The sequence below is a fragment of the Neolamprologus brichardi genome, chromosome 22 (assembly GCF_056152115.1).
Source record: "Neolamprologus brichardi isolate AB-2024 chromosome 22, ASM5615211v1, whole genome shotgun sequence".
Classification (NCBI taxonomy): domain Eukaryota; kingdom Metazoa; phylum Chordata; class Actinopteri; order Cichliformes; family Cichlidae; genus Neolamprologus; species Neolamprologus brichardi.
Window position 1 is genome coordinate 184,004 of NC_142124.1, and position 14,402 is coordinate 198,405.

The 14,402-nt window shown below is 42.6% G+C and overlaps 1 protein-coding gene across 1 annotated transcript; it reads right to left on the bottom strand.

Moving 5' to 3' along the window:
• Positions 1–1,530: 1,530 nt before the first annotated feature.
• LOC118455659 (uncharacterized) lies at positions 1,531–12,787 on the bottom strand. The gene is made up of 6 exons (XM_087835066.1): positions 12,623–12,787; positions 3,308–3,453; positions 2,515–2,579; positions 1,910–2,071; positions 1,723–1,827; positions 1,531–1,636 (listed from the first exon to the last, which is right to left on the bottom strand). The coding sequence occupies exons 1-6, from the start codon at positions 12,740–12,742 to the stop codon at positions 1,596–1,598; spliced, it is 639 nt and encodes a 212-aa protein (XP_087691192.1). The 5' UTR covers positions 12,743–12,787; the 3' UTR covers positions 1,531–1,595.
• Positions 12,788–14,402: the final 1,615 nt, after the last annotated feature.

The following is a 14,402-nucleotide window of genomic DNA, read 5'->3' on the forward strand; positions in this document are numbered from 1 at the left end:
TCGTGTCTCATAATGACGTGAAGAAATATTTTTTTAAATGATTTAATATGAAGGCAACAGGCAGAGTGTTACAGGCATCGCCTTAAAGCATGCAGCCTGATGGGCAGTGTAGTCCGTGCTGCAGGGAGGATGGACTGACATACACGTGATGTGTCTGTGAGCGAGTCGAACCAGACAACAAAGTAAAGCTAGTTTTCAGCTACGAGCCGACACGAACCCGACGTATTAGCAACAGGCCGCTGACCTGTTTTACAGGTGTGGAATAGTTTTCTACACGAGATCGCTGCAAAAAGTGCAGCCTTACCTAATGTCCACCTGTTACTCATTTATATTAAGATTTAAATCTAGCTGGTGTTGGTGTGGAGAGTAACCTTCAGTAATAAATCACATTCATGTAGTTGTAAAAAGCATGATAATATATTAAGTAATCCAAAGTAATCAGGATAGCGCCCGTTCTCACTCCTGAGGCGTAACATGCCGACGTTTTGTCACGTCCCGGGGCGTTCCTGAGGAACGCGAGAGGAGACCTTCGGCGTTCTTATGGTACGTGGAGGGTTCTGGGCGAAATCCAGTGCAATGACGCTCCCGCGGTAATAGACGTTCCAGCCCTGTATTCCAGCCCTAAACCTAACCTTATCCCTAGCCCTAACCATAACCTTTTTCCTGACCTTAACCATGACTGTAATGATGTTAAATAGCGTGTTTCTAAGCAATTTGAAGAAAAAGAGCGAACATGTGTAGATTGAGTCCATACGGTTCTCATATTTCCTCATTTTTCCGAGGTCGTCATTTAGGAACGTGGTGGGTAGCCGAAAACGAAATATGTTGACGATTTGTCACCTAGCGTAAAATGTTACGCTTTGGGAGTGAGAACGTGTTGGAGCAGGATACATTACTCTCACTGAGTAATGTAACGGAATACATTACAAAATATATTTTGGGGCATGTAATCTGTAATCTGTAATCTGTAGTGGAATACATTTTAAAAGTAACCTTCCCATCACTGCAAGGTGATTGGTTGATATCCTCCTTAGGTCCCTCCCTCATGAAGATGGTCCTTGAGTCATTTCCTCATTATCCAATTACACTTAATGACTTCGTTGGTCTAATGTTTAAGATGAATCTCATCACCCTCGTTAGAGTTCGTACCTTCCTCTGTGTTTAACCATGGTGGTGTAACCAGGCAATTCCCTTACTTAACACTTTAACCCCCAACACGCTGCTGGTCAAAGGGTTTTACAACACTTTTTAAAATTACTATAACTTTTGAACGGTTTGTGAAGGCAGCGATTCTGCGCTTTTTAGCGATATTAGAGTCATTACTGTAATCCCACCACGTGTCACTCAGCCCTGGAAAGGCTGCTTCACCAAAAATAGCTTCCGTGAAAGACCGAGGCCATGATTACAGCTCCTCAGTGATTGCTTCTGTTTGCTCGTCTGCAGAAACCAGTGTTTGTAATCGCAGTCTGCAGACCTTTGGTTTTAAACCATGTTACATTGAAAAGCCCAGAATAAAAGATGCAGACACACTTTTATGTTTTTGACCTCTTTAATTTCTCAGGTGAAGTCTTGGTTTCTGATGGTAGGTGGTTTCTCTAAAGGGGAACCTTGATACCTTCACCTTCAGCACAGAAACCTGCAGAGAGAAACAGACAGTCACATCACCTGATTCACCTCAGACTGATTTCTCCGATTCTGGTGCAAACAGTTAAAGTGAAGCACTTTTCTCTGGGTTGTAGATGTAATGTGGCTCTCCGGAGAAGCCCATGCACGTTGCCTGCTGCTTGAAGTGTTCCAGCTCTGGCTCCTTCAGGGTCGACCCTTTGCCTGCAAACAAAAACACTCAAACGGATGAACACTTTGGATTTGAAATGAGAATTTTAACTTCTGTGGCTAATTTCCATCCTACCCAGAAGATAAAGGGAATGAGCAGCGATCTCATCGCTGGCATCTAAATCGATCTTCAGTAATTTAAGCAGATGTTTGGTGTTTCTAGCCGTGCTGTTTATCATGAAGACGAGGCAGCCGTCACAGCTCGGCAGCAAGTAGAACGAAGACGTGGAGTTGGCCACTGGGAACAGAAACATTTCATGTAATAACAACATGATCTTCATCTGAAACAGGAAGTCCAACTTCACCTCGAGGACTGAAAACCTCACGTAGGAAAATGCCAGAGATCAATTTACAAAAGAGACAAATACACAATCTAATATTAAAGACACAATTAAATCAGACACAAACAGTTTAACTGAAAATGACACAAAAACCTGGGGATAAATGTACAATCATCTAAAAAAAAGCAGCTAAAAATCCCCTAAAATGACCTTAAATAGAAGAAAGAACAGAAAAAGATCAAGCTGTTTGAATAAACCGAACAGAAAATATAATAATGGAAGAAACAATATTACTGGAAACAAATGAAAAAGTTAATCTAAAATGAGACAGAACAGGAAAAAGAATCATCAAAGCTTTGCAGCTTCTCTGTAGTGTGTCAGGTCCGAGTGGGTTGCGTACTTTCCACCGTGGCAGTGTTTCCTTCAAAGGTTACGTTCGTCGTTGAAATCATGCAGGTTCCGTTCCTGAGAACATCAGAGAGAAAGAATAAACTCACGCCCACTTCAGAGACTCTCCTGCCCTCAGTTACTGTCTGTTGCCTGCTGCCCCCTGCTGACCTCTGCTGCCCCCTGCTGACCTCTGCTGCCCCCTGCTGCCCCCTGCTGCCCTCTGTTATGCCCCGTTACCATTTGCTTCCCTCTGTTGCCTCTTATTACCCCCTGCTGCCCCCTGCTGACCTCTGCTGCCCCCTGCTGACCTCTGTTATGCCCCGTTACCATTTGCTTCCCTCTGCTGCCCCCTGCTGCCCTCTGCTGCCCCCTGCTGACCCCTGTTATGCCCCGTTACCATTTGCTTCCCTCTGTTGTCTTCTGTTGCCTCTTATTACCCTCTGCTGCCCCCTGCTGCCCCCTGCTGACCTCTGCTGCCCCCTGCTGCCCCCTGCTGACCTCTGTTATGCCCCGTTACCATTTGCTTCCCTCTGCTGCCCCCTGCTGCCCTCTGCTGCCCCCTGCTGACCTCTGTTATGCCCCGTTACCATTTGCTTCCCTCTGTTGTCTTCTGTTGCCTCTTATTACCCTCTGCTGCCCCCTGCTGCCCCCTGCTGACCTCTGCTGCCCCCTGCTGCCCCCTGCTGCCCCCTGTTGTGTTGTTACCGTCTGCTGCCCTGTCTCCCCAGTTGCCCTCTGCTACCCTCTGGTGCAGGATGGATGGGCTTAATGGTAACAGATGTTGATGCATGTGATGAGCTCACATCCTGTTTTCCTGCAACATGACGACCTCCCCAGAGCGCTCTGGCGAGGCGCTGATGTTCACCCAGGAGCTGTCGGTCAGGTTCAGGATAGCTTTGTAGAAGTCGTTACTGGTGTAGCCCACCAGGAAGTTCACCCTGCCATACATCTGCACAGACAAGGAAGTGGCCTAGTCAGCTGACACGCTGCCTGCTACGAGTTTTATTAAAGAAACCAAAAACATGACAGCGCTTCGTATCCTGTTCTTCCTGACCCAACAGGAAGCTGTCACACCTGAAGAAGACAGATCCCTGTTTGAATCTCACTGACCAGTCAAAAAGTCACTAATCATAATTGTTGGAGCTATTTGTTCTTATTTTTTATTATTTTGAAATTAGTTAAAGTTTGTTGTTAGTTTACTTATATTTTGGGGTTTATTTATAAGTTATTTGTTGGTTAATATTTTGTTTCAAAGTTTGTTTGATGTTAATTTGTTAAATTGGTCAGGAAGAGCTGTAGGGCCATTTTGTTTTCTATAAATAAAGCAACTGGTATAGGACCAGCATGCACTGGGGTGGGCCAATGGTTTTTTTTTACCAGCGCAGGAGAAGCAGCAGGAGGTAACAAAAACATTGGATCTTGTTATTGCTTGCCAAACTGGATAAATAAACCATCAAAACGCAGTTTTCAAGTTTGGACAATGGACTTCTTTTGCCTGCGTACAAAACAATATCTCAGTGCAGCAGTGGCTTGTGGACTTTTGATTTTGGTATGTTTGACTTGTCAAACAAAAGGAATTGCCACTACATAAAGTAAAAAACCTGCCCGTGGACAAAGGAATAATCCTTCATTAATGGATATGTTGGATATATGGATTTCAAGGATCACCGTCGAACTCGAATAAAAGCCTTACTGGATCATCTGTGAGTACTCCCGACAGATTTGATGTTGAGGCCTGGATCAACATGTCACTCGTTCATCAAAACTGGTGAGTGATAATATTGTTTTAAGCCGTAAAGGAAAACGGTGAAGCTATTGGAGTTTAAAGACATTATTTCACTACAAAGACTGATGAACTGAGTTTTGATGTACTTAATTGGTGCATAATTGGATCGCTAATTGAAACATGCCAACGCCCTCTGTGGAAATGTTTGTACGCTGCAATCAGCAGGTAAATGGATGTCATGTTTGTTTCCTATGCTATGGATTCTCAGTGTGCTGTGCATCTTTATAATGTTTGAAATAATCCAAGAGGACAATAAAATGTCGGATATTAAGAGTAAACAAGAGGATGACACTCAGATGCAAGCAGAGAAAAGAAGCATCAAATTTACACCAAAAGGTTTGGATTTGTATATAAAGACATGCCAAGAAAAGCGGAGTTCAATGTGTAAGCAAGCATCTAAGTACATGGGGAAAATTTCCGCTTTAATGACTTCACATGAGAACGTTAAGGAAGTGTCTTCTGAATTCGGGAAGTTTATTAAATGCTATCAAGATGCAAACGCTTTGCAAGAATCCTTTTTAAGTTTGCCACTGCCAGAAGATGAAGTGAAAAGGCAAAGCGCACATTTTCAGTCTAAGGTGACAGCATTCTCTGTTTTTATGGACAAAGTAAAGGTTTGGTTGCAGGAAGCAGGCGAGCCGTATACTGAACAAAATAATACTGCTCTTAATGATCAAGCTGTTGAAAGTGTGGATGAAATAAATCCTGAAGACAGTGTCTCTAATATCTCAAGTGTAAAGCCACCTTCAAAAACCTTGTCACAGCAAAGTCGAATGTCATCAACATCTTCCGCACGCATTAAAGCTGCGGCTGACAAAGCAGCGCTCATGGAGCGACTCGCTGCATTAAAGAAAAAACATTCTATTGAAGCGCAAGAGGAAAAATTGAGAAAAGAAAAGGAGAAATTATCCTTGGAAACAGAGCTGGCAGCAACCAATGCAAAGCTCCGTGTCTTAAAAATAAACTCAGTTTGTAGCTCTCAGCGTTCTGATGGAATGAACTCTTATTTTGAAAGAGGGCACGTACAAGAAGCGCCTAGTTTAAATCCTTGTGCTGATACATTTGTTCCGGCAAAAAGAGATTACTCTGGTACAAATTCTGCATCTGAATCACAAGTAATCATACCTAGACAAAGTCAAAACCAACATCAGGTGGATGATTCAGCTCAAGTGACGCAGCAAACACAGCCTCAGTCTCCTACTTTGACTGAGAATTGCACGAAGGAGATTGTCAATATTATGCAAAAACAAAATGACATCACTAATTTGCTTGTAAAACAAAATTTATCTTCTGTCCTCCCAGCCAGAAACATCCCTATGTTTGATGGAGACCCTTTGCAGTATAGATCATTTATGAATGCCTTTGAAAATGGAGTGGAAGCTAAAACTGACAACTGGAGCGACTGTTTGCATTTTTTAGAGCAGTTCACTAGGGGGCAGCCTAAAGACTTGGTGCATAGTTGTCAGCATTTACCTCCTGAGCAGGGCTATTCCACAGCCAAATATCTTCTTGAAGAACATTTTGGGAACGAAAATAAAATTGCCTCTGCATATATGGAGAGGATCGTGACTTGGGCACCTATTAAAAGTGAGGATGTGAAAGGTCTACAGTCATTCTCTCTTTTTCTTCAAGGATGTTCGAATCTAACACAGCAAGTTGTTTATATGAAGGAGTTGGATTTGCCCTCAAATATGAGAATGATTGTTATGAAACTTCCATACAAATTGAGGGAAAAATGGAGAGTGGTTGCCTATGAACTGCAGGAACAAAATGGTCACAGAGCAGTGTTCACTGATCTGGTTGCCTTCATAATAAAACAGGTGAAAGTAGCATCAGATCCAGTGTTTGGCAACATCCAAGACTCGCAATCTGGAAGCAGCTTTAAAGTTTCAAGTTCCACCAAGCAAAGAAAAAAGGGAAGTAGTTTTGCCACTAATGTCAGTACAGTTCCAGGAGTCAAAGCTCAATCAACTGGAAGCAGAACAAATCCCACTGTTCTGCACAGTTGTTTGTTTTGTTCACACAGCAATCATTTACTAGAGAATTGTAAGCAGTTTAAAGCAAAAATGCATCAGGATAAGTTGACTTTTATCAAGGAAAGGGGAATTTGTTTTGGTTGTTTAAAAGTTGGTCACACAAGCAAAGACTGTAGGAGTCGTTTGGATTGCAATGTGTGTCACCAAAAGCACCCAGGGGTTCTTCATATAGAGCGAAAAGATCCAGGTGCACCCTCAGAACAAACTCAACAGATGACAAGCTCTAATGTCACCTTGTCAACTGCAACCACTCAGACATGTGGGCATATTGGGGCCGGTCATGAAGTTGATGCAGTTTTTCCTATAGTTCCAGTTCAAGTCAAGAGCCAAAAGAGCAATAAAATCGTGCAAACCTATGCATTTTTGGATTCTGGAAGTTCCGGTACATTCTGTACAGAAACCCTGGCAAAAAGACTGAATCTAAAAGGTAAAAAGACCAATATCCTTTTGAGAACAATGAGTCAAGATAGGATTGTAAGTGCACAAGTTCTGTCTGGTTTGGAAGTGTCTGGTTTGGAAGCAAATGATTTCATGCCATTGCCAGATGTTTTGACTCAAAAGACCATGCCAGTTTCTACAGTCAATATTCCCCAGCAAGGTGACATCGATCAGTGGCCTCATCTTAAACCTGTTAAACTTCACAACATTGATGCAGAGGTGGAGCTACTGATAGGCACTGATGCTTCCAATGTTTTAGAGCCATGGAAGGTGATAAACAGTGTGGAGGGTGGACCTTATGCTGTAAAAACAAAAGTTGGCTGGGTCATAAATGGTCCCCTGCGCACTGGAAGTAACAGTGGAAATAAAAACAACTGCACTGCTGTAACAGCCAATAGGATTTCTGTTGAGCGTCTTGAAGAAATGTTGATTAAACAGTACAATCATGATTTTAATGAAAGATCCTCAGAGGAGCAGACTGAAATGTCCAGAGAGGATATGTGTTTCATGGATATTGTTAGTAGTTCAATAAAACGTATTGGAAATCATTATCACATTGATTTGCCTTTCAGGAGAGAAGGTCCCAGCTTGCCAAATAACCTCTGTGTCGCGGAGCAGCGTCTCCAGAGTCTCAGACGGAGATTTGAAAAGGATGCTCATTATAAGGATGAATACACTGAATGTGTAAACAACATGCTTGAACAAGGATATGCCGAGCTTGTGTCTGCAGATGAGTTGCACAAAGACGATGGAAAGGTGTGGTACATCCCTCATCACGGAGTGTATCATCCCACAAAGGGCAAGTTAAGAGTTGCATTTGACTGTGGAACAACTTATAAAGGAGCATCATTGAACAGCCAGCTTCTACAGGGACCTGATCTCACAAGCTCACTGGTTGGAGTTCTGATCAGATTTAGACAAGAGGTTGTTGCATTAATGGCAGACATTGATTCCATGTTTCACCAAGTTCACGTCTCAGAAAAACACGTCAACTTTCTCCGTTTCCTGTGGTGGCAACATGGCGACACTACAAGGTCGGCACAGGAATACCGGATGAAGGTGCATTTGTTTGGAGCAGTATCTTCACCAAGCTGTGCAAATTATGCTCTACAGAGAACTGCAGATGACAATGCACAACAGTTTCCAGCTGAAGTGGTTGATACAGTCAAAAGAAACTTTTATGTGGATGATTGTTTGAAATCTGTTGCTTCAGAAGAGGAGGCAGTGCACATGGTGAAAAGGCTGACAGATATATGCGCTAAAGGAGGATTTAAGCTTTCAAAATGGATCCGCAACAGTCGCGCAGTGCTCATGTCAATCCCAGAGGAAAGGAGAGCAAAGGAAATTAAGGCTCTGGATTTGGACACAGATCAACTTCCAGTTGAGAGAGCACTGGGTTTACAGTGGTGCATAGAAACAGACAAGTTCCGGTTCAGAACCTCCCTGCAGGACCGTCCAACAACCAGAAGGGGCATTTTGTCTGTGGTCAGCTCACTGTATGATCCTTTGGGAATCTTGTCTCCCTTCAGTCTGCCAGCTAAACTGTTGCTACAAGAGCTTTGCCGACAAAATTTGAAGTGGGATGAAGTTATTCCCCACTCACTTTCCCAGCGGTGGCGTGATTGGCTGGAGGATCTCCAGCTGATTTCAAAGTTCAAAGTGGAACGTTGCATTAAACCAAGTTGCTTTGGAAGACCAGATAAGGCACAACTTCATCATTTTCCGATGCAAGTCAAGATGGTTATGGAACAGTGTCATATTTAAAGTTGGAAAAGAATAACATCACGCATGTTGCTTTAGAGAGTTGCTCCTCTCAAGCAAACTACAATTCCCAGGCTGGAATTGACGGCTGCAGTTCTTGCAGTTCGAGTGAATATGCTTCTGCAAAAAGAGCTGCAGATAAGGTTGGAAAAATCAGTTTTTTGGACTGATAGTACAACAGTACTGAAATACATCTCCAATGAAACCAGAAGATTTAATACTTTTGTTGCAAACAGAATTGCTGTCATTCGAGAAGCAACCGATGTGAATCAGTGGAGATGTGTTTCTTCCAAGGAGAATCCTGCAGATGATGCATCCAGAGGCATGAGTGCTGGGGATTTTCTCAAATGTAGAAGATGGATAAAAGGGCCAGAATTTCTCTACAAGTCAGAAAGGGAATGGCCTAAACTGGATGTGGAGTACAGTGTAATTTCTGCAGATGACCCAGAGGTCAAAAGGGACCTGACAATGAATGTCATTGTGAAGGAATTGCAAAATCCTACCAACTATCTTATCCATTACTTCTCGTCTTGGGCAAAACTTAAAATCTCTGTAGCCTGGCTTTTAAAGCTGAAAGAGGCCTTGGTGTTGCTGGCGCAGAAGAGGATAGAGTTGCTTGCTGCAGGTTTGAATAAGAATGATCTGGAAAGTCAGAAAGAAGTGGAGATAAGAATGGAAAGATTTAAGACCACTTTGAAGAAAGGAAATCTGACTTCAGAAGATTTGGCAAAGGCAGAACAAGCTATTATTCAATATGCGCAACAACAGAAATTTAAAACGGAAATGGCTTTAATCAGCAATGGCCTCAAAGGAGTCTCCAAAGGAAGTTGTCTTTACAAACTTGATCCAGTGTTGGATGCAGGAATCCTCAGAGTGGGTGGCCGATTGAATAAAGCAGCCATGCCTATGGAAGTAAAGCATCCTGCAATTTTGACAAAAGATATGCATGTGTCAACACTGATTTTATGCCATATCCATCAAAGGTTGGGACATGCAGGAAGAGCACACATGCTGTCAAAACTAAGACAAAAATACTGGATATTGAATGCAAATTCTGCTGCCAGGAAAATCATCTCTCGTTGTATCACGTGTAGACGCAACAGAGGAAAGTTTGTTGAACAAAAGATGGCGGATCTGCCTGAAGAGAGAGTCCTGCCAGACACAGCTCCATTCACAAACGTTGGAGTGGACTATTTTGGACCTATAAGTGTTAAAAGAGGACGAAGTCTCCTTAAAAGGTATGGAGTTCTTTTTACTTGTTTCACCAGTCGTGCAGTACATCTGGAGATTGCATGTACACTTGATACAGACTCCTGTATAAATGCTGTGCGGAGGTTCATCTGTAGACGAGGCCCAGTTTCGACCATTAGATCTGATAATGCTACAAATTTTGTTGGGGCGAATCGAGAGTTGAAAGAAAGTTTGACTGAGCTGGACCATGCTAAAATTCAAAAGGCTTTTGTTCAAGATGGCATGAAATGGAACTTTAACATCCCAGCAGCTTCTCACCAAGGCGGTGTGTGGGAGCGCCTCATTCGTTCAATAAAGAGTATTTTAGCCTCAGTTCTCAAAGAGCAAGTTTTGGATGATGAAGGACTCCAAACAGTCTTCTGTGAGGTTGAAGCTATATTGAACGACAGACCCATTACTAGAGTTTCAGATGACTCAAATGATCTTGAAGCACTGACACCCAATCACTTGTTGTTGCTGAAAAATAAACCAGTTTTACCACCAGGACTGTTTGATCCAAGTGATCTGCATGCCAGGAAAAGGTGGAAACAGGTACAGTACATGGCAGAGTTGTTCTTGAAGAGATGGCTTTCTGAGTACCTACCTCTGATGCAAGAAAGACAAAAATGGATGAGGACTAAAAGATGTCTTATACCTGGAGATGTAGTTTTAATTGCAGACGCTACAGCTCCAAGAGGATCGTGGATGATGGCGAAAGTCTTAAGTGTAAACCAGGATGCAAAAGGCTTGGTGCGTTCTGTGAGACTACAAACAAAGACCAGTGTTTTGGAAAGGCCAGTGACAAAACTTCTTTTGCTACTGGAAGCCTCATCGTGAAGAAGATCATTCGCAAAGATTAAGGACCTGCTTAAGGGAATAGCTCCTCCTTTTGGGACTTTAAAGTAATTGTGATTGTATGCACAATTAGGGGCCGGAGTGTTGGAGCTATTTGTTCTTATTTTTTATTATTTTGAAATTAGTTAAAGTTTGTTGTTAGTTTATTTATATTTTGGGGTTTATTTATAAGTTATTTGTTGGTTAATATTTTGTTTCAAAGTTTGTTTGATGTTAATTTGTTAAATTGGTCAGGAAGAGCTGTAGGGCCATTTTGTTTTCTATAAATAAAGCAACTGGTATAGGACCAGCATGCACTGGGGTGGGCCAATGGTTTTTTTTTAACAGCGCAGGAGAAGCAGCAGGAGGTAACAAAAACATTGGATCTTGTTATTGCTTGCCAAACTGGATAAATAAACCATCAAAACGCAGTTTTCAAGTTTGGACAATGGACTTCTTTTGCCTGCGTACAAAACAATATCTCAGTGCAGCAGTGGCTTGTGGACTTTTGATTTTGGTATGTTTGACTTGTCAAACAAAAGGAATTGCCACTACAATAATCAACAATAATAATAATCGATCACTATTACTGACAATAACTGAATAAGACACAGGAGGGGGCGCTGTCTGCACAGGGGTTAGCGCTGTGTCCTCACAGAGAGGAGATCTGGCTGGTTCTTCCTGTTCGCATGTTTTCTCCGTCCACACTTCTCTGTGTGTTAGCCACAGGCTGGACACCTGTCCAGGTGTGCCTGCTTTGCTTTATAATGGAGATAGACGTCAGTCTCCCTGCGACCCTGACTTATAATGGAAGTGGAAGAGATTTTATGTGATTTTACTTTTAGCCTTTTGATACTCGTCACATTTTGGGGCTTTAAGGCTCGACTTCTGTTGTTTCAAATGTGCTTCAGTCACTCAGGATGATCAAACAGGAAATTAACAATGCTGAGCTCCATTTTTGTGGAGCCTCAATTTTATCCCACAACTTTTGTGGGATAAAATTCCTCACCTGTTGACAAAGAAAAAAGAGAAAACAAGCAAAGAAAAAGAGCAACATAATAAACAACATCGCAATGATCTATGTGAATATAACAGTAAATGTGTCTGTGAAGGTTCTCAGCACTTCTTTAAGTTGCTTGAAGACGTTTTACCTTCATCCGAGAAGCTTCTTCAGTTCTAAGGTCAAATGGTGGAGAGTCCCAGATAATCACCTGATTAGAGGATCATCAGGGGTCCTTTTGTCCCTCTGTGGGGGGAAACTCCCACTGGGTTTATATCTGGGACTCTCCACCATTTGACCTTAGAACTGAAGAAGCTTCTTGGATGAAGGTGAAACGTCTTCAAGCAACTTAAAGAAGTCCAGACGCTTTTCTTTCCAAGCTCCTTTGGCTACGATGACCTGGATGACTGAGAACCTTCACAGACACATTTACTGTTATATTCACATAGATCATTGCGATGATGTTGTTTATTATGTTGCTCTCTTTTTCTTTGCTTGTTTTCTCTTTTTTCTTTCTCAACAGGTGATCCAGGTGATTGATATTTGTATTATTTGTCTGCTTATTTTGTTGGTTTTAGTTTTTTTTATCCCCGTCCCTCTTCCCCGCTCTTTTTCTTTCCCTCTTCTTTCCCCAGTCATGTCTGTCCCGTGTGTAGCAAGTGAAAATAAAATAAAACAAACAGTAAAAGCAAAGGTGAATCAAATAGACCAATACAGCATGGTCCATTTGGTAAAGTAAATCTGTTGGGCATCTTTCTTTGCCTTTAGACAATAATTCTGATGCCAAAAGAACCAAATGGGACAGGTGAAAAAAAACATTGTTAGTGAAAACCAAATATTCTCCACCAGCTTCACTCAGCTACGTCAAAGTGCAAATAAAAGTATTTGATCCATCCTGTAGTGGACACTAAGGTGCAGTTATTTAATGATGAAGCTGTAAATCAGTCTGAACCAGTCTGACTTCAGCACCACGTTCACCTGTGAACTCTACAGGCCACCCCACAGACCGAGGCAGCAACCAGAGGAGTCTTACCACAGAGGGGTCCTCCATAGACAGCGGTGTCACCAGCGGTTTGCATTCCTCAGGTGTCAAAGCCGAGCTGCTGAGAACCAGCGCTGCAAACAGGAAATGGAAGCTGAGCCACAGATTCATAATGCTGATGGTCTGCAGACACCAAGTCTGACCCACTCAGCTTTTATACGAGCTGCAGGAGAGGCAAACCTGCCTGTTTGCACTGTTTGGACACAAAGGTTTTTCTGCGCACAGTTCAGATGTTTCTGGGCTTTGTCTGATTTCATAACCTCTGTTTGTGTATCGATCTCGCTCAGGTTTGTTTAAGCTGCCATCAAGGACACTCTGGTGCTGCCATCGTCAGTCACAGCGACTACAGCAGAGACCGTGATGATGATGATGATGAGGAAGGACTGCATCACATTCACAGAATTTTGTAAAACTGCTCCAGGTGACTTATGGTCCGGGTTTTACCTAATGCATAACAAATGAACAGCTTTAGATCCCATTAAATGCTCTGTGTCCATGAAGCCAGATAACACACACCAACGAGTTAAACTGCAGGAATGTCTTAAAGACATAAAGACTTGGATGGCCGCTAACTTTCTGCTTCTTAATTCAGATCAAACTGAGGTTATTGTACTCGGCCCTGAAAAGCTTAGAAATATGGTATCTAACCAGATTCTTACTCTGGATGGCATTACCTTGGCCTCCAGTAACACTGTGAGGAACCTTGGAGTCATTTTTGACCAGGATAAACCAGGGGGACTCCCATGATGCACTGGGTGTTTCTTCTTCACTCCCTATGTGTTCACAGACCTCTCTGCACTGAATCATATCTGTTATTAACCTCTGTCTCTCTTCCACAGCATGTCTTCATCCTGGCTTCTCTAGCCTCAGTCAGTCACAGCAGATGGCCCCGCCCCTCCCTGAGCCTGGTCCTGCTGGAGGTTTCTCCCTGTTAAAAGGGAGTTTTTCCTTCCCACTGTCGCCAAAGTGCTGCTCATAGGCAGTCATGTCTGTGTGCAGTAGGCAGGAATGGTGGAGCCAAAGAGCAGACTCCAGGAGGTGAAAAGTGGACTCAGAGCAGCTTAACACCAAAATAACTAACCTGAAAAGACAAATAAACTATGCAGGAGATTGGAGGAGATTACAACACAGACCAAGGAAAACACAGGGCTTAAATACACAGAGGAGAGACAGGAGGGAAACACAGCTGGGACAAATCAGACCTAACGAGACAAGGCAAGCAAAGACACACTGCACACAGGACAGGAACTATCAAAATAAAACAGGAAACATAACACAGCAACATGAACCTGACACTGAGACAGACACATGAAAAAGACATAACACTGAACACAGAGAAGGCATATAAACAAAACCTAAGACTGGAAGTCAGGAGATACTAAAGGGAGCAAGAGATACAGAAACTAAATAATAGAAAAGTCTCAGAATTAAACAAAATCAAACCCACTGGGTCACTCGACCCAGATACCCTCACAACAGGGGGTCTTATGATTGTTGGGTTTTTAGTTGTTGTATTATTGCAGGGTCTACCTCACAATATAAGCGCGTTCAGGCGACTGTTGTTGTGATTTGGTGCTGTATCAATAAAACTGAAGAACGTGTAAAGTGCATTTGCAGTTATGAGCAGCATGTATGCTACGTGTGAACAACACGACCAGTAATGTTTTACATTCAATTTATTTCAACATTTCACGGTTTTACTCTCTGGTGCCATTGAGGATGCTGTGTTGTTCTTTGTGATTTTTTATGTTTAAGTTGTTTCTTTGCTGTG